The 21,043-nt window shown below is 39.7% G+C and overlaps 1 protein-coding gene across 1 annotated transcript in view; it reads right to left on the reverse strand.

The window, feature by feature from the left end:
• Positions 1–13,726: 13,726 nt before the first annotated feature.
• Positions 13,727–21,043, reverse strand: part of ube2f (ubiquitin-conjugating enzyme E2F (putative)) — a 41,714-nt gene continuing 34,397 nt past the window's right edge. Inside the window, exon 10 of the mRNA XM_056389612.1 lies at positions 13,727–16,990. Within this exon, the coding sequence (XP_056245587.1) occupies positions 16,940–16,990 (51 nt within the window). The 3' untranslated portion in view covers positions 13,727–16,939. The remainder of the gene's footprint in view (positions 16,991–21,043) is intronic.

The raw sequence follows: 21,043 nt of genomic DNA on the forward strand, positions 1-21,043 counted from the left end.
CCACAGGTAAAAGGTATTTGTCATCCTTTCTAATTTGGTATTTTTCTATGCTTCTTATTAATTTACCTGCCCCTGTATTTATTATAAAAGCTCATATTTATTATATTAATTTGCATCTGTTCCATAATTTCTCACTAAGTACCAATGATTATATAGATTACATGATTATAATACAGATGTGGCAGCAGTTCATAAAGACAATTTGAAGCTGATTCATTATCGGTTGTGCAATCTTGTCAATAACTGTATTTATTTTGATGTCATGGGGTAAACGGTGTATTGCGCCCCCGGGTCACCAGGGATCAACGGTTCAATCAGTGCCAGAACAACAACACAAACTGTCACTATTTGCTCTCTGCCAATTCTCAAAAGCAAGCTGATATAAGAAAAGGTAAACTGAAAATAAAACTCAGTTTAACTCGTCTAGGCTGCAGAGATAAAACTAATACGAACATAATGTTTCATAGCACCTAGCATAGTTTGTATGTATTCATGCTCTCCTAAAATCCTATATCTGCTCAGCACCACATCAGATTAACCTGATTGTGAAGTCATCAGTCAGTTCACGTACAGTAAACACTTACTGGACAGGTGATCACATTTAAAAACTAAATGTGTCAATTCACATAAGTTCTCTACATGTCACAAAGAGAGTTTTTGATGACATTTCTTAACTGTCACATCGCACAAATCACAAAAATAAAAAACAAGTAGCCTACAGGATCTAATGCTAAAAAAAATGATGCTCCAAAAAATGATACAATACAGATACTTAAATCAGTGTATTTTAGACTGTCAGGGGCTTGCTGCCAGCCCTAACCTTTTCCGCCAATGCTAACTCACCTTATTAAAGCATTGATTCTCCCAGGTGAATAATTTATGGAAGAGAAAGGCAACCTGAGGAGATTCAGATGCTGAAGCCACACGGGACTGCAAAGGCAGCAGAATTTGTGGCAGTAGCAATGATACGCTAAGCTGTTAATAATTATATGATAGCCAAGGACAGTGAGTAGGTTGAGGTCACAGAGGTCATGCTCAAAGACACAAAGAGTCTGAAATATTTACCCAAAAGTATTTTGTTTGTTTTGCAGTTCAGATGCATGAAATCTTCATATGAAATGGTTCTGAAACATTTCAGTTTGATACAAATTTTTAAATCAGTAAGTTTAAATAAGTGATATTACTGAGTCTTACTGTCTTTTTGTCTGTAAAGCCACAGAGATTTCATCAATAGAAATGATATACACACGTGTTAGTGTTTTTTCATACCACTTTCTGATAATGCAACATTTATAAAGGGTTGTAGTAGTTGTAGTTAACAGGTTTATTATTGATTGAAACATCATACACTAAGGCTTTATGACTCAGTTATTAATAAGAACTAGTTTAGGGTTGACAAATTGTAGGAAATCCTCCTCTAGTATTTGCTTGTCTTTTCATGAGCTCTTTAATTTATTGGGGTAACACCTAATCGTAGCTTCTAGAAAACAGCTGCAGGACATCTGGACCAGTCCATGTATAAACTGCTCTTTCACAACCTGGCAACCCAGAAGTTGTTCTTATTATTGGCTTATAAAGCACAATAACATTTTATAAACAAGTACCCTATCAGAAAGTGGTACCCAGTGACACAATGAGAATGAATAAAGAAGTACTAGAGCCAACAGTATCAGTTAAAAAGGAATATGCAGAGCACTTCACTGCATGCAAAGATCAGAGAATTGATCTTAAATAAGTCATTTTATTTATTCATTTTACACAGTGCCCGGCCACCATCCTCAGTTCTTACAGTTCTGATTATACGTCAGCTTTTTCACAGAAACTTCATCACCACATTCATATTCCTAAATTCTTCTGAAAAGACGAATCAAAAGTGGTGATGTATGGTAATCCTTATCGGGAAAAGGCAGGTAATCTCTGCACACTATTATCGGATTATTCAGAGTTTCTTCACATGATAACCTGAAAGTCATTTCTGTGGGTGAACTGCAGGGGTAGAAATGTACCTTTTTCAGTTGAAATTAGATCTGAGCTCCTACCTGTCAAATATTAATTTGCATCCAATGACTGCATGAAAGAAATTTTGATTTTGCTAAATCTATGTATTTCAAAGCGTGCATAATCTCCAGAGTTGACCCATTTTACCCGAAAAAGGCACACATCTTATCAGCCTTGTCAATCTAGGTCAGTCATACTGTTACTACACCAGCATCGTATCATCTTTCCTTGTATTTCTTTTTTGCAGCCAGCGTTCTAAGCTGAAAACTAAAGCAACGATTATATCTTAATGACCCAAATTATATTCAAATGAACGTACATGTATTCAAACATATAGACACTATAAGAGGTAATGTTATAAGATGCCACCAAGCATAAGTTAGTCTAGCATCACATGCACACACATGACAAATTCTGAAACGCTTTTCCACGGATAGCATCTAAAACAATTATGATAAATCACACAGTATGCAGCAGGATGATTCTGCTGCAGAGCAGTGCATCGAGACCGAAGGGAGACAAGGACAAAATTATCAGTATGCACTCAAACTGTCAATGCACACATTTCATGGTAATTTCAACTTTGGGTGTGCTTAATAGTTAATTGTAACATTTAATGTTTAATGGTTATATTTGAATGTTAGCAGCAAACCTTCATGCTTTAGGGCCAGACTGGGCTACAGCTGAATGTTCTCGCTGTTATAAGGAAGAGCTGCTTTTGTTTTGGATTATTTCACATAAACACACGTTTACAGCTGTCTTGTTTAAAATACAAATACAAACTAGTTTTCTCTCTAACACCTCTACAGCACAGGAGAACTGTGTCCCTCTGGACAGAAAAGCAACTGCCTCAGAGCGCGACACTGACCTGGTCAAAGTGTTTACTGTGGCTCGGCAGATTAGATGGCACTGCCTGATAGGAACAAGGACACCCTCATATAAAGACCCATATGTCCTCTCACTGTTGTCTCCCCGAGCAGAGCGATTCAACTGCAGACAGACGCTCTGGCTCAGCCACGATACCACACTAAAGGGTCGTATGTCACTGGGATTTTCATCTGGACTGATTGTGTCTTATCTTTGAAGTATAATCGACAGATCTCCAACCTCCCGCCTCATGTGTTTCTCCTTCTCACAGTCACTCTGTTGCTCTTGTTACAGTGACAGTTGCAGTGCGTAAGAGCAGGTTTGTTTATAACAAGACGGAGAAAGGAAACGGAAGCTCCAGTCAGAAGAGGGATACAACCTTCATGACAGGACAGCGGCCCGAAGACAAAAGAGTGGCAAGATGTGATGAACCTTCACGGTCTTTCACCTTTTTTCTTTTTTATTATTGAAGTAATTTTTTTCTGGGGTTACTGTCTGGGGAGACAGTAAAGTTGGGGAGAGAGAGGGGGGATGACATGCAGCACAGACTGGAACCCGAACCCCTGCAGTGAGTGAGGACTCACACTGTCATCAGAAGACATTCCTGATTTGAATCTGAAGGGTAATATTGTATGTTATTTTACCATCTCTGAGAGCACTTTTTTAAGTTTATTATTGAATTAATATAGGACTTGACACAACACTCTTACCTCAAGCTCCATTTAGTAGCTTTTTCTGGGGGTTTCATTCATACCACACACTCTTCATCAATATGGGACTTATTACTCTGATAAATGGTTTCATTCACGCACAGTCTGGTTCTCTGAGCAACACAATTGCGTGTGTCCAACCTCACCATATCAGTTTATGTGATGTTACGTTGAATGCATGGTGGTACACAGCCGGGATGATCGTCCAGTATCTCAAACTGCATTATCTGTCAACACCGCCATCAAGCATAAACTGCTCATTTAGTAAACAACAGAAATTATTCGCAGCCTTCCCGCTGGTGACTTCACCACCCCATTTAATTCCCTCTCAAATACATTATCTCTGCTGATTGCAGTATCCTAAACAAGGTTCATGAGTGGAGGAGGAGGATGTTGGCAGGAGCCAATTGAGACTACTCTGCCTTTTGAAACTAATTAGCAAGCAAACTATGCTTGAAACCTCAGAAATTGCTCATGAGGTCATTGGTGTAGGATGCAGCTGACAACAGAAACATTTCTATCTCTCTCAGATCTCATACACCAGTGCAGAGTAGGAAATCATTTGTCATTTTAGGAAATTTGAGCTCAGATTGTGCGATGAATGCAGGGTGAATCACAGCCCTACAATGTAAATAGAAAGAAGTGTATGAGATCAGACATTGGTTTGTGTATGCTTGTTTGTGTGTGTGTGTGTGTGTGTGTGTGTGTATCTAAATACAATCGGCTGAAGTAAAAAGTTAATGTTAGATTATAAACTACTGACAACACTGTCGCATGACTTCAGCGCCACGACTCCTAATTTTCCAACTTGTAGTTTTATTTGGCGCTCTCTTCTATAAAAGCCTTTCCTCTTCCAGTGTTACACACAGTTTGCAAAAGCGCGAGTATAAACACAATGAGGCTGCCAAAGCAGACTGATAAGTAGACTGGGTTTTGTGTTTGGTGGGATGAGGTTCAATGTCTATGAAAACCTCTCTAGTCTCATTTAGCCACTTGTTAGCAACTGGCCATTTAAAGACACATAAAAGCTTAAAAATTCATGACTGGGGTATTTACTGACTTATTTTATGGTTAGAATAAAATGTGAAAATGAGCTTGTGTAAACCACAGACTTATTTTAGCCATCTAACCTAAAAACCATTCAAAAAATCCCTAGACTTTGGGATGAGAGGAATGGAAGTGCTAAAATGCAAACTAATTTCCAGGTTTTAGGACTCATTCCTGCAGCACTCTATACAATACAGTGGTGACCATTACATGGCTGTAATATGAGAGCTGGATATGGCAGCTCCTTGCTGCCAATTTACCCCAGTGGCCACTATTGCAACAAAAGATTCTTAAAAATCCCCTCCTGCAACAAAATATTTTACCATGTTTCTCTTACAATTGTCAACTTTTGTCTCAGACAGCCCAAAATCACACAGTGTAAAGTTGGTCTTAACTGACTGAGTATCAAGTTCTTGTAGCTGTGTTTTCATTGTACTGCAGTGACTTGTTTTCACTGCATGTACTGTCAGGCCAGACCATAAAGTATGTGTGTTGGTGTGAACCAACAGGGGGAAAAAAAAAATCTGCCTCGATAACAAGAAGATAAATATGACTGCATCTAAATCCGGATACCGTTTGATTTAAAAGTTTCCTGCAGCCGCAGTTCATCCTGTCACCAGCTGTGAGGAGGAAAATGAAGAGAATGTGGGAGAAAAAGATGGCGGAAGTAGAGAAAGGAGAACTATCAGCCTCTGACGTCAGAGACTGCTCCCACTCTCCTCCCCCCTGACGTCCCCACAGGTTACTAACAGACGCCATAATGTCATTCACAGATGTCTGCGGTTAACATTAATAAATGTTATTTTCAGTGCTCTGTATGTGTGTCAGTATTCAGTTCCTCCTGTTCCCAAGTGGCTCTGGTGTATTTCTGTCTTGTTCACAATTTCCCAACAGAACCTCAAGCAACATTTCAATCTGCCAACAGTCAACCTGGGAGATGAGACCCTAACAAGTTCTGCCCAAAAAAGCAGATTAACTAAATTTTGTTGTGGCGCAATAAAACCAAAATAATATATCTTGCTTGTGCTTCACACACCGTGGTTTCAAATGTGATCAGTCAATTTGTTCCATAATAGTCCAATACTAAAACCATTTCCATCGCAGCATCATCTATGTTGTAAAAAAAAAAAAATCATGAGAAAAAAGAAATAATTAGGAGGCGTGTATACCATGTTGCATCTGTGAGTCAGATGCAATTTATCTTCTCAGTCACATTAGGCAGTTTCATCAGACCAGTCTCACGCTCTGCTCTCAGAGGCCTTAGAGTGGCCTGTCTCCAGAGAGACGGAGAGGGGGGGGGCTTTAGGAGAGAGAGAGAGACAGAGAGCGAGAGAGAGAGAGAGAGAGAGAGAGAGAGAGAGAGAAGGTTGGAGGGAGGAATGCTAAGTTTCAATTCATTTAACTGCAAACTGTTTACTGTCAACATATTTCAAGTTTCTCTTCAGTACAAATGCAACATATTTAACATATCTGTTGTCCTGGCAACTGTATTGGCCAGTTGCAGAGTCTGTATATTGGTGTCACAGTACACATCTGCCAATAAGTAACAATAAATTCCAATGTCATATCACATAGTTTGTCCAACAGAAAGCACTGGCAACTTTCATTTTCAGCTGTAAAATTTTTCACTCAGCACAAACTTGGTCTAAACTAAAAAAAAAAAAAAAAAAACATTTAAAGGATCTGTATCAAAAAAGTTGGGTAAAAAAAAAAAAAATTGTCTGACATATCATCAGCTTTTTCTGCTTTCACGATTAAAGTTACCCCTTGGACTTTTTGAGCTCTAGTAACATCAGGGAGCTGTGTTTAACAGTCGGCTCCTGAAATTCATTTTAATGATGATTTTTTTATGCTTCAAGGACAATATTTTTTGGTGAGTAACGTTCATTATAAACATAACTTGTTTTTCAATTAACTAGTTTAAACTCACTTGAAATAAGGTTTTTGAAATCCTGGTAAGAAAAACAGATAACTATGATTACTGTTATAGAGATAATTGCAATATCGTCAGCAAGGTTCACGAGTACTGTAGGAGGATGTTGTGTAGAAACCTACTGAGACTTCTCTGTCTTTTTACACTAATTAGCAAGCGAACTATGTTTGATGCTTCAGAAATTACTCATGATGTCATGGGTGTAGGATGCACACAGCAAAATGTACACCGGTGTCTTTGTAGAAGTTTAGATGCAAAACTATAGTCCACAAAGTGAAACGCAATGTTTTACAATGTGCGCAAGTTTCTTGGTGTGAGTTTTCTTTCTTTCTTTTTTTTGCTCATACTTTTCTTGTATCAATCCTGGCTGTATAACCCTGCACTGCTGAATCAATGATGTGCTGTAGACTTGTGTTATCTTTGAGTAAATCATCATTCATAGAAATATTTTATGATCTGACAACTATAAATTCAATCCATCATCCATCACATCTGATTTTCAGATGACTTCATGTGCTTATATTCATACTGATTGTGGAATCTATTGTAAATTGTCAGTAAAAGGATTTAAAAATATTTGTGTCCATCAGTGACTGAGGACAGCTCATGCCAGCGTCGCCATACTCTACATGTAAATCCACGTTGCATTGCAGCTGGTGTGGACACCGATGTGAGTCCACCTCATGTGGATGTTGTTTGGATTATCTTAAATTTCACATGACAGCTGACGGTGTTTTCAGCAAGAAGTGAGGATGCCATTGCATATAGTGCTGCTGCATGTGTCCAATGCTGTTTGGCATCAATAGGGCTCTTTCATGTGTGCATAATTGTGTTGTGGGTGTGCATCATACTATGTACGATGCGCCTAATGCTGTGCACAAATATATGTTTGAATGTTGAAAAAATTATTCAGACCTGCAGCTTTCCTCTGCATCTGCATATGTATTTACCTTTTTGATGTTTTAATCTTCTGTCACCATATAAAGCAGTGACAACGTGCCAAACAACTGAACTTGCGCTAGATGAGTTTTGTGACTTGTTGTGTGAGGCACTTAAGTAAGTGATCAGCATTCTGACCGTAAAATGGTCATTTCAAATATGCATGTTGATCTGACATTGACGTTGCACTGATTCAACAAAGCAATAACACTGGAGATGGAGCTTTATTTAATTAAAGTGATGCGGTCATTGTTTCTGCTTCTGTTTAAGTTGGCATGACTAAATGTATTGCTGTTTGCAGCCTGCCAAGCTAATCTCAGAGCACAATGAAATTCCTCCCACGGCTGTAACGAGTGTGTGGGCAGCTTTTGAAAAGGAACAAAGGGAAGAGAGAGGCACTTACTCTTAGACACACACACACACACACACACACACATACACACACACACTGTGGAGCATGCATGGACACATGACGGCCCACATACATCTGCTCGTTCACTGCGTTCACACAGACACACCTGGACATGCATAAACAAATACATGTGAAACAGACAAAACAGGTTTTTTCAATTTATGACTCTTACATCTTACTGAAATTGGTGCATAAACACATTTCCATATATATATATAACCAAAGTGTTTAAAGCCGTGTTAATTTTGGCACCTGGCCGCAATAAAAAATAAACACACTTATGTTTTATTTCTAACAAGTTACATTAACTTACTTTTTCCTACATAGCTCTCGTAGATCGTCTCAGCTGTTTTCTTGCTGCTTCTCATGTAATTCTCAGCGGACTGTAGATGGATGAAGGCCATGAATCTATTTCTTCCGAGAAGTGTTAACATCAGATATCATTACTGACAGAGACACAACTTTGCAAGATGTTTCAACAGGCCAAGCCGCTAAATCGTCTTTTGAGCGAGAGATATCTTGGCCAGCAGAGGAAATAGTTTTGCTAACCGGGAGCTACAGTGTGTGATTCCACAGATGAATGCAGGTTGTTGAGTAAAACTTTGCATTACAGGAGCTATTTGTGAGTTCTGCTATCGCTACATAGCTAATGTAAGCATTAACAGCTGTTTACTTACCAGTCTAGAAGAAACGTTCAGCATCAAATTTCATTACTTTACTCACGAAGAGCTGTCTCCAGAGGCGGGAAGCAACGCCAATTGAAATATCTCAACCTTAAGAGAGCAAAACAATATCAGAAAATCACAGCATTAAATTAAATTCAGACTCAGCAAAATTCTGTAAGTGTAAGTAAGTATCACTGAGAGCACTCAGCGCAATAAGTCGAGTCTTGCCTCTGATATTTCATACAGGTTGCCTTACCTTGTTGGATTCACACACAGGCTGAGAGGAAGCTCAGCAGACACCACTCTGAGCTGGAAAAATGACTGCCACCTCATCTGTACGTTCTGGGGAGATGAATCATTGATCTTATTTTGTCTGACAGTGGAGCGTATATGCTCGTTTGACCATTAAAGAAGCACATAAAGGGCCAACGTGTGAAGAAATGGACAACAAATGAAATAAGGAAGAAAAAAAAAATATTATCAATAGATATCAGTATCATTTGACCACATCACTGATATTCATGCTGGTATCATATTTCTCAAAGCAATATTCAGCCGACTTCTTCCTTCAATTAACCTACAGGACCTCAATCCCAAACGCATTGTGCACCCGCTGTCAGCCACTTCAACATAACAACCCTGTGAGGGAAGCTGTGGTGTAACCTCTGCAATTTCTGACCTGCACCCCATTTTCTCCATAAATTGTCTGCCTGGGTTGCAGCTCCACAGTGGTAATGTTTTGGTCAGAACCGATAGGTGTTTAAAAAGCTGCAGAAAAATGACTAGGTGCAGGTTGGAAACAGCCGGAGTCAGCCAGCGTGGCGGATGAGATGATGTGTACACAGCTGAGCGATGGGAGAGGAAAGACGAGGAGAAGCAGAGGAGAAGCAGCCATCACCGCACTCCCACCAGGTCAACACAACAAACATGCGGACACACAGATGGAGAAAAACACACAAACACACAGTACACAGTGAATTAAGGATCAAAGGTGAACCTTTAACATCTGATCCGTTTCTTACTTGTGTGGCTTCAGGGCTGACTGACATTACTAAATATCGAAAGGAGCCAGTTGAGGTGGTTGGGTCATCTGATTAGGATGCGTCCTGAGCGCCTTCCCTTGCAGGTTTTCGGCTCACGTTCAACAGAGAGGAGATAGACCAGTGTAGACGCTGGAGGGATTACATATACCATCTGGCCTGGGAACGCTTCGGGATTCCCCAGGAGGGGCTGGAAAACTTTGCTGGCGACAGAGAGCTGCTAGAATACCCTGCTTAGCCTGCTGCCACCGCGACCCGGCTCTGGATCATCAGCAGAAAATGGATGAATAGATGGATGGAAAAAAAAAACAGATCAACCTGCCATTCTTTTGTAGATACAGTATATTCAGACACAACACTTACTCAGTTGAGGATGTTAATAAAGTATGCTGCAGATATTTTGTTTTTTACTATAGCCAGGAAACATAATTGTAGAAGGGGATGACAGAAAGGAAATATGAATGAGCACTCAGGAACAGTGTTACTAAAATTGTTATTATTATTATTATAAGGAAAAGAAGGTAAAGGAAGAGCTGCCATAATAGCTGCCATAGTAGTGAGATAACAACCGGATCAGTGTGTCAGGGGGAGTATAGGTATAAGATCCTGCTGAGGCTGTTCAATTTGTGGTGTTAAAAAAAAAACAAACAAAGGGAATCACTTAGAGGTAACCCTTCACATCACACATGCACGAGCACACGCACGCACGCACGCACAGTTTAATCAGACCTTCCATGAGAAGAAAGAAGGAAAAAGGAGGAAGAAGGAAAGTAAACATTTATGTCCATGCTCTTCATATGTGGATAAAAGAGTTGGCTCGACTTAATTATATGACAGAAGTCTGGCTTTTTCAGCTCTTCATAGCCAGCTTAACCTTTATCGGGAGCTGTTGTCATAGCAACAAGTCATTAAAACCTTCAAAAGTGCATCTTATTTACAAGGTAGCCGAGTCAAACAAGATAACATTGACACTTCAAAGAAGGGCAAATTAAAATTTAGTTTAGGATGTATAGAGTAATTTAAGTCATTTATTTGTGACATTTTATTTGTGACAAGTAAAAAGTTTCACATTTATATTTAAGAGCTGAAACATATGATTATGTACTGGCTTCATAGGTATAAACTGTGTGAACTTGGATTGAATCACTCTCAGAAATGATATATAATTTAACTCTTGAGGATTTCAGTTTACAGGTAGAATATGTGTACAGTAAGATAAACTCCTTTGCTCCATGATTAAACCCTATAAATATACACTCAGCCAATCATATCAGTGCTGATCATGGTTTGTAATCTCTATTTATGTTGCCTTTAATTTGAAACAGGAATACTCCATATTAGTGGCAGGAGGTTCCAGTGTGTTTTTTTCCTTCAGTATACACCATGTGCAGAGTTCTAAATGAATCTCCTGGTTTTCTTTTTTGTATTTTGAGTATTAGGTGATGTGCACCTTTCAGGCCACAGGGGTTCTAATATGATGCGCTGCAGGCTACATTGAGCTGATAACTTATGAAATTAAAAACTGTTTTTATAAACTTAGATAATATTGTGTTATTGCTACATATGTATATTTATTTTTTAAGTAAATAAAGTGACGTGTCCTTTACAGAAGTTAACTTCGGATGCCCCGGTCAGAACAAAGGGGGCAAACATCCCGTGAGTTTGTAACACTATTAAAAGTTGCATTACTTTAATTTTTGGTGGCTGGCAGTTAATTTGGTAACATACAGTACAAAAGCAGAGTAGTCCAGAGAAGGCCAGAGCTGTTGTCATGCTGGCTGACCAAGTTTGCTGAAAGAGAATTAAACAGGATCATTTTTTATATCTTTTAATTCTGATGTTTACATCATCCTTTCAATGTGCTATAAATAAAGTTATAATTATTCACTGGTCTGTACGGAAATGCAAACAGACACAAAGTACTGTGCAGAAGATCCAGGCTGTCTCAGTGACTTCTGTCTCTTCATGTAATCTTACACTGACTCCATGATCTTAAGATCAGGGCTCTGTGGGGGCCGGACCATCTGTTGCAGAACTCCTGGTTCTTCCTGTTGCTGTGTGCTGAGTGTTTTATGAGTCTGAGCTGTATGTTTGGGTCATTGTCATGCTGCAGAATGAGTTAGGGACCTAGGAATAGGGATTTAAAGTTCCTAAAACTTTTGTATATTATTGTATATACATTTAGATCTGATCTGAGCTAGTCAATTCCACTAAATCAGCTTTTGTAAATCAGTAGACTCGCCAAGAGAATATGGATATTTTTTATGAGAGTTTAAGTTTCCTCTTTTGAAAAAAGAGGAAACTTAAACTTAAACTGAAATCTTTATTTATTCTCCTGGTTGTATTTTTAAGGCCGATGCCTTTCTCCAACCTCTAGTCCCAGGAAACATACTTTAAATTTCACAGCTGCTGTGGGTGAAGTTAGCTAGCTATGACATCATCAGAGAGTAGGAGTTCATATTCATGCTTCAACATTACTGATTAAAAACACCTCCCAGGTTAGAGTGCTGTTAGCTGCAGCCAATTGGTGTGACAAAATGACCCTTCATCAACGTGAGCTTTAAGTTAATCAAGATGGGTTAAAGAGGACTTGACTCAGAATGTATAGGCTCTACAGGAAGGTGTGTTCAGAGCAGGACGTCCAGAAAATTGCACATATATGCTTTGTTGCATTCAACCATGTCATTGCCTGGCTGGCTGTGGCCGTCAGCTGTCACCACACGGATACACAGACACACACAGCACATTCATAAGGTAGTATAGCCACAGGGCAAGTGTACTGTGTGATTGTGTCTCCTCAAAAAACATGGATGATGACAGGCTGTGTGGGTGACTGACAGATGACAGCATTATCTGTGTGTCTGTGTGTGTGTGTGTGCGCGTGTCTTCCTCAGCCAAGTAAAATGTACGAATGGCTGACAGTTGTTGGACAAAGTTAAACATTTCGTGAATGCGTGTGCAAGTGTGTGAGCATGCACACAAAGCTCACTTGTGGCTATGTACACCTCAAATCTAGGGAGGTGTAGAGCAGAAGAATACTTACTACAAACATAGCAGGCAGGAAATACAAGAACATTTTAAATGACAAAAGAAATCTCCACTTACTGGATTTATTCTGGAGCACACTGCGCCCATTAGCAGGGGGAGTTTGCCCACATGGAGATGGTTCAGCTGTCGTCAGGTATCGACTTCACACATAATAACATGATTACTGAGATGCTCCATCAGCTGATGAAGATACAGCAAAAAGCTCCTGGGGAAATCTGAAGCCGCTCTTGGATAAACATTTTGTCAAAGTGTAATTTCCTCAATAAATGGGGTCTGAAGGAAATGTCAGTGTGTGAAATCACAATTCCAAATACATGCTGCAAATAATATAATTCATATTTATTTCTGAAATGATTAGCTGATTTATGCTTCATAATTATTTGACAATCAATTCACTATTTAATTGATAAGGCCCAATGCTGAACATTATCTGGTTGTGCTTTCTCAAATGTGAGAATTTTAAGCTTTTCTTTATATAATTACAAACTTCATATCTTTAGGATTCCAAATTCAATTTACTCATTTATAAAGTTATGGAAATTGCAGTCCTCCCATCACAATTAAGCAATTACCATAACACAGTGTCTTAAATGATATAAATAAACATAAAAGCATAGAAAGAAGATTAAGACCCATCTGCCACACTAGTGCCTCTGTGAGGCTGTGATTAGGCAAAGAACTGCAGGGAGCTAAATGTTGATTTCAGCATGATTACATGCTCATATTAAGTAGGTATTGAGTTAACCAACTAGTGTCTGCCAGTTGGTGTTAGTCAATGAAAGAATCCATACTGTCCACACACAGTCCCACTTCCTCCATAATCCTGCAGGACATCTACACAGTTTGGACTGTTGGTCATACACAGCAAGCTATTTCAAGACATCACTTTGGGTTTCAGGAACTTTTAAAGACGAAATGATGGGATAATAAAATAATTAGCATATTAATTAGCAATAAAATAAGCATAGTGGCAGTCCTAAAATAATTATACCTTACTGAAGCTTTTATCTTGCAAAGCTGCTTAATGAATTAAGTAAATGAAAAAAAGCACACAATAAAACAAGACATGTTTTATTTATATTCTCTTTAATATATCTTAAAAAATGGATATACAATCTGAGAAAGAAAAGGTTGAGGATTTGAAGAAGAACAGGTCGTTCTTCTCCCCTGGCCCAAAGATGAAGTTAGCCCAAGCAGAGACATTCCCAAGTAACATCCTGGGAAAATAAAAACACTGCTGACTGCCAAACTAAAGGACAAACGACAAGGTGTCCAACAGGAAGCTAATGTCAGAGTATTAGTAAGGCTAAGATAAAGTACAGAGTGTTGAGCTACCATATCCTGGAGGCAATAAACTGTCATTGCAGCTACACAGGATGGCTTCATATTAATAGGCAGTAGCATTAGCCTTCACCATGCAGGAAAACGCCATGGAATGCCCACATTCACATCTGCTTTCAACAGACCTTTCATTTTCTCAGGTCCTTTATTTTGACAGTGTCTGTTGTTTTGTTAACTTTCACGAGGAAAACAACAACATTAGAGCTGTTGAATGCTGGGCCAGAATAACAAAAAGAAAAGAGGGGCGAGAGGAAACCATTGCATGCTAACAAGTCACGTCGTTTCAACACGTCATACTGACACATACACTCTCACACACACACACACACACACACACACACACACACACACACACTCTCTCACACACACACACACACACACACACACACACACACACACTCTCTCACACACGCACTCCACAAACACAAAAGTTCAACCTTTACACACACCTCCAACATAAAAGTTCAACTCTCAACAACTACATTTCTGACATCCTTAGTAAAATCCACCCCTGGCAGATTACATTACTTTGCCTCATGCAGACGAGTGACGACAAAGCTGAATGGAGTGACAACAGTCGATAATAGGAGATGCGACTCAAACTGGAGGCACAACGCTAGCCAGGGCCAAGCAGAACACACACACACACACACACGCACGCACGCACGCACGCACGCACGCACGCACACGCACGCACATACCACACCCTCACTGGCTAACCGGGTGGCACAGTCTTTCTCCCTCTCTTACTCACAAACTCACACACACACACACAAACACACAATGAACATGAACATGAACATGCACCGTATGGCCAAAATCCCCAACGAAAGACGTTTATATAGACAGTTTGACATTATCTCGTTGGCTAAGAAGCCCCAGAGCCACCCCATGACGCAGTAAACCTCATCAAACTCTCACAGCTTTGCCTATACAAGTTTTCTATCAAGCTAACAAGCTAAGGAGTGAGCTAACGAGCATTGTAGTGAGCAAGCGAATCCACAGGATGTCATGAAAAATAGCTTTGTGACCGTGGCTTATCTTAACCAACTGTCAGCTAGCCTCACTTGCACTGAGTGAAAACCACTCACTCGTTAGATAGCTAGTAAGCTCACTCGCCAGTTTCTTAGGTAAATAGCTTGGTCGCTAGTTAGTTAGCTTGCTGTCTGTCTTTCTGGAGTTATGCTGATGACTTTTCCAACCACATCCAGACAGTGGAAACATACACTCTATGCACACACACACAGAGAGCTATTATCTTTCTAAAAGACATACCCTATATCTTAGCTCCCAAACACAGAATAAGAGGGTATGTACAGAGCAGTCATAATGTCTTGGGACAGTGAAATTTCTGTTATTGTGTACAATGAAATAATGACTATGAGGTTAAAGCACTGACATTCAGTTATAGTGGTGTTTTAAGGTGTTCACGTCCATATTTACTGAACAGTGTAGGACTCACCGGTTCTTTTATAGTTAAACCTCAAATTTTAGGACAATGATCCTGAACATAAAGACCAAAAAATTAAATTTATAATATTAAATTATGCAAAACAGTTAAAACGTTCATGGTCAGTCCCCTCACATCAATCCAACTGACTGCTTACTTCACTTGAAGACCAGACTGGAGGTACAAGCACCCGAATCACTACATCCGACCCCTTTCACACTGTCATCTTGTTTTCACATTGTCATTTCATCCTTTGATATTAGAAAAAATATTTGTTGTACCTGCTTGTTTACATGTTAAATTACATTTTGTCCATTAAACCTGGAGGGAATATGTACAAAAAGAGCTATAAGTCCCACACTGTCCATTTGTTATAGAAAATCTAAATCAGTACTTTAAACTCACAGTCATTGTTTCATTTTAAACCCAATGTGCTTAAGTACAGAGCTATCACACCAAAAATGTATCACTGCACTGTAAGGTTGAATAAATCTCTGTATTCTCAAATGGGAAAAGGTATGTGTAGTTGTGTTTGTGTGAAACAGAGAGACAGATGGAGGAAAGACAAAAACAGTAAAGTGAGGACAGTAGGGGTGCAGAGACCATGTGAAGCTGAAAACAGTACAATACATTTGGCTGTGGTTTTAGTAGTAGTACTTTATCCCACTAGGGCTGAAAACACACAAGGTCTCTGTGTGCATGTGTGTGTGTATGTGTACACATGCAAGGAGAATAATGAAACACGACAATGTGGTCATTCACATGCTGTCTAGTGGGGCTGGGGGCTTTCCAGTTTGAGTGTCTGTGTGTGTGTGTGTGTTTGTAACTGGCATGTGTACAGAAATGTGTGTACATGTGTTCACCTCTTACCACAGGACGTGACAGTGTGTTTGTGTGTGTGTGTGTGTGTGTGTGTGTGTGTGTGTTTGTAAACTCACATGCATTTTCTCTTTAGCAACACAAACATGGCAGGCACTGGAACAGAGAATTGATAGTAACAGATATTCTTTCTCTTGATTCATCAAATTTCAAAACAGTTAAATGTGACTTTTTTTTTTTTTATGGCGATGAATCATCACATCAGATCCCTTGCCATTAGTTACCATGGCTCGTTTCCGACTGGCTCAGGGACACCTCAGCGAGGCGCCGGCATTTAGTGATGTTGCCACAATGAACAGACATTGCGGTCATTGTAACACTCAACTGTTTAGGATAATTAAAGCATATTTTTCTTTTGTATGCAAGTCCTTTCTTAAACGTACAATTTTTTATTTATTTATTTTTTTCATTTCGTTCCTGCAAATGAAGTTTATTGCAATCGGGTGAACAGAGAAGAGCATAGGCAGGGCTGTGGTGTCAAGAGGAGAGGAGTGGTAAGAGTCAAAGAGTCAGCTGTTGAGTCACACACACATCAGGGAGTCGGCCATGATAAGCAGAGGCAAGGTAGAGCAGTTTGGTTGATTGGTGCAGGCTGATGTAAGTGCTTCTATCATCTGGCATAGTGCTTGATGTAATCTTGAACCTTATTCCGGAAATCCTCCTAGATGGAAGAGAGGGAAACATAAAGAGAGAGAATAGAAGAGTTAGATGGAAAAGCCAGAAATGACATTTTACAATTACAGCAGTTGAAAGAAAGAAATGTAAGAAATTACAAATTTAAAGTACATCAACACATAACCAAATATAAAGTATATATATTTTTGCACTTTTGGTAAACCGACCTATTATTACTTTGTATGTTGTTTTCCATAACTTGTGACTTCATAAATGTAGAAAACTGGACATGTCATATGGTATGGTTGAACATTATGGTATGGTGTGGTTGGACACTATAAGCCTGACACATATCACTTTGTCCCGATTCAAACATGTTCACTTCATATGTTAACATAGTGATCCTAGTTATTATATTTCACAATTTAATGAAAACTGGCTTCAACTTATTCCATGCACTCAGAATCATCTCTCGACACAAGTACAAAGCTTAGTGCTATTTGTATCTGCTTTATCCAAAATAAAAATAAAATAAAAAATCATCTGTTTTTGCATATTTATTTAATGATTTTTTTCACATTTACATTTTGATCAGTCAGGGGAGATATCCAGTGTAAGAGTGAGACTACTTCTCATCTGTGATGATGTTACGACATCTGTTCAAGTTGACTTTCCTTGCTAATACCTCCTCTGGTCATGCATGCCCTCTCCTCCCACTACCATGTTTTTCCTTCTTCTTGATCATGCCCCTTCTGGTTGTGCTTGGCTTCTTTCCACCCCCACCCACTATCCATCCGTCCCGTAACCTCCCCTCTGCTGCTTCGTTGACCCGTTCCCTCTGGCCTTATTGAGCTGCGAGAGTGACCTCACCCTCCTTCCTCTTCTGATTGTGTTGTGTCCACCATTTCAGCCTTCTGTCTCTTTAACCACTTGGGCTGTTTAGGAAGCACTTTCTTTTGGTTTGCCTGTGTCTGCATCCTCTTCGTTTTTCAAACAATTTGTTGATAAATCAGGCAGAACACAAAACACAATATTATGGATTTTGATTAAAAAGGCTGTAGAGCAGACTGCTATTAATTTGAGCTGCAGCAGCTTTCCTCTTTTGTGAAAAGATTTCAGTCTACACAAGAAAATGCATTGCTTAGCAAAACTGCACTGTAGTTAGCCACATTGTAAATCATAGAAACTGTTGTAACTGGGGCCACTGATTGTGCACTATTATAGTAAGGAGGACAGTCTTTCCTGGAGGTCGTCATGACAAAGTCTGTACAGAGGTCACTAAAGTGACCAGTCAAGATTGCTGAAGTTATTTATATAGCTTCTGAATATGGGTTGGAGCTTTGACCCAAAGTAGTAGTGCAATGGACTGCCTCAAAGTCATACAGCATAATACCATATTTGTCCATCTGTCTCTCGGGTTGACCTCTTTAAATTCGACTCGTAAACATGGAATATTGGTCCACCTGCCTGTCATTCTGCCATCTCTTGTCTTGGAATTTGAGTGAAAGTATTTGAGCAGTTTGGCTTCACTCACACCTTTTTAAATGTTTAATTGTACATCTAACCTCACTATTTGCTTCACTAGAAGTAAACAGGAATATGGAACATGTTTATCTACGGTTAAGTCAATGATGTGCTGCATGTACTCTAGGGGGGATATCATACTTTCCTCAGTCCACCCCTCCTTCTGAGCTCCACTCTCTTGTCCTGTTTTTTACTTGTTCCCCCTATCACTGACCCGTCGCCATGGGGGGTCTAGGCCAAAACATGCCAACATGTCCGCGGGTCCTGCTGTCCAACATATAAATTTCACATACAAGTGTCCCACATTGACATCAGCGCACTGATTTATGCCACAGCTCCAGTGGTCAGTTAGTCACGCACGCCGTTGCTGCTGGGCTTCTGTGTGGCCACTGGGGTATGAGCAAGAAATGGAGAACGTGAGAGAATACACGAGATAGAGGGAAGAGACATAAGAGGAGAGACAGGAAAAAGAGATATGGTGCATGTGTGTGTGTGTGTGTATGTTTGTGTAGACTGGGATGACAGACAGGAATGCTGAAAACCTGCCAGTGACAAAAACTTCAGCAGTGATGACAGCAGTCTGAGTATCTGTCCACAGAGGGATGATGGATCAGCCCTATTTCTGCTGAGGGATCTCTCTCTCTCTCTCTCTCTCTGTCTCTCTCTCGACCATATTCTAATGGTACAAGAGCCAACAACATGTGCAAAATGGGGTGTTTTGGGTGCACAGACTGTGTTTCTGCAAAGTGAACCTGCTATTTTAGTTTATTTAGGTGCCCTGGCACTGTGTGAAAAAAAGGCCAGGTGAAGGAGAATTATAGATCGGAGAGGGTGGTAATTAATCATCATTTACTCAGCCTGGCAGTGCTGGTCTTATAGCTCTGATCCATCTGAGCCAAGCACAGCATGAGCATGATGACACTGGCTTAATAAGTGAAGCGACACCTTCCTCGGGAAATGGCCAATGCCTCTTTAAATTAGACTAGTATTCTACCTGTGGGAGCTCAGAGATGCTCTCCTCCTGGTTAAGCTTCTAATAATCTAATTTGATGCCGTTTGAAAAGTGTTTTAGATAATTCAATAATGTTTTCAAACCTTGAGCTCAGAGAGGAGGTGAATAATCCGAGCTGTGAGCAATGTGCAACACAGCAAGGTAAAATTCAAACATATTTCTGATCTCTAAAAAGTAGGAAAAAATCACATAAATTGGATAACACATTACTAGTCTCTATTTCTGTTGAACTGGTTGAATTAGAAATAAATGACCCGCACTAATGCAAGCTCACGCACACACACGCACACGCAGACGAGTCTGCAGCCATGTAGCAGCTATGAACTTGGGCACAGCAGTGCTTTCAGCTACACGCATTCTCACAATGGCAATGCTAACATGCTGATGCTAAGCAGATAAATTGTTGACTATGTTCGCCATGTTAGTGTTATCTGTTAGAATGCCAACGCTGCTTAATAAGCACTAAACATAAAGTACAGCTGTGTTTAGAGGATATTTCCTCAGCTTTGCAGGAATTACGATGAAGCTCGATGGAAAAGTCAGGAGATCACCAAGGTCATTAGGATTCGTCCTCTGGGGATTGTGAGCGTCTTCGTCAAATTTCATGGCAATCAATCTAATAGTTGTTGGGATATTTAAGTATGGATCAAATTGGTGGACTGACCAAAAGACCATTCTGCTAGCGTGGCTAAAGAAGCACACACGGCACAAAAGCTAATCAAACACTTCCAACTACACAATGTTCACAAAAGACATGATTAGACCAAGCTGAGGAAGATGAAACCATATAATGAGTATATGTGAAAAATTACAACACTGCAACTGAAACATGGTCTGCCCCAAAGCCATATAGCATAATATGAATATCTGTCCATCTGTCTGTCTCAGGTTTTGCTCTTTAAATTTGACAGCACTTGTAAATATGGATAATATTGGTCCATCTGTCACTCCTTATCCACATGCCTGTCATTCTGCCATCTCTTGTCTATCCAGCTGTCTTTTGCAAGCCTCTGTAAGCCTTTGTGGAAAAACAAATGAAAACTTAAACACAACACCTCACACATACATGCAGGCCGCTTAGTGGAGAAAATAAGGCAGAAGAAGATTTACAGAGTGCAGAGAGACCACAGAGGAAGAGAAGATAAACAAAACATGTGAAGCCCCAGCTTGCCTCAATTAAGCCACCTCATATAAACTTGAAGGACAGAGCAAACACACTGACACAAAATTCAGTTTAGTTCAATTCAGCCCCAATTAAGATGTCCAACATAGATTTGAATTGTAGACCAGTAACATTTTGACGAGGAGTGAAATAAAACAATATGTTTTTGAAAAATACTACCCAATTAAGGTGTCTCGCATAAATCTGAAGCATGAGTCTATAAACTATTAATGACATCTCCTGCAAAATCAAAGGGCAAAATTTCCCTCTTTTCTTACTTTCTCCCTCCTTTCCTCTCTTACAGCAGAAAACTGGCTGACACTGCAAATTGCTTTGCTCTGCACTAGTTTGAACAGTCCAAGTAAATTGTGCAGTCGATTAAAAACTTTGTTAGACAACAG

Source organism: Seriola aureovittata, chromosome 11 (assembly GCF_021018895.1).
Source record: "Seriola aureovittata isolate HTS-2021-v1 ecotype China chromosome 11, ASM2101889v1, whole genome shotgun sequence".
Classification (NCBI taxonomy): domain Eukaryota; kingdom Metazoa; phylum Chordata; class Actinopteri; order Carangiformes; family Carangidae; genus Seriola; species Seriola aureovittata.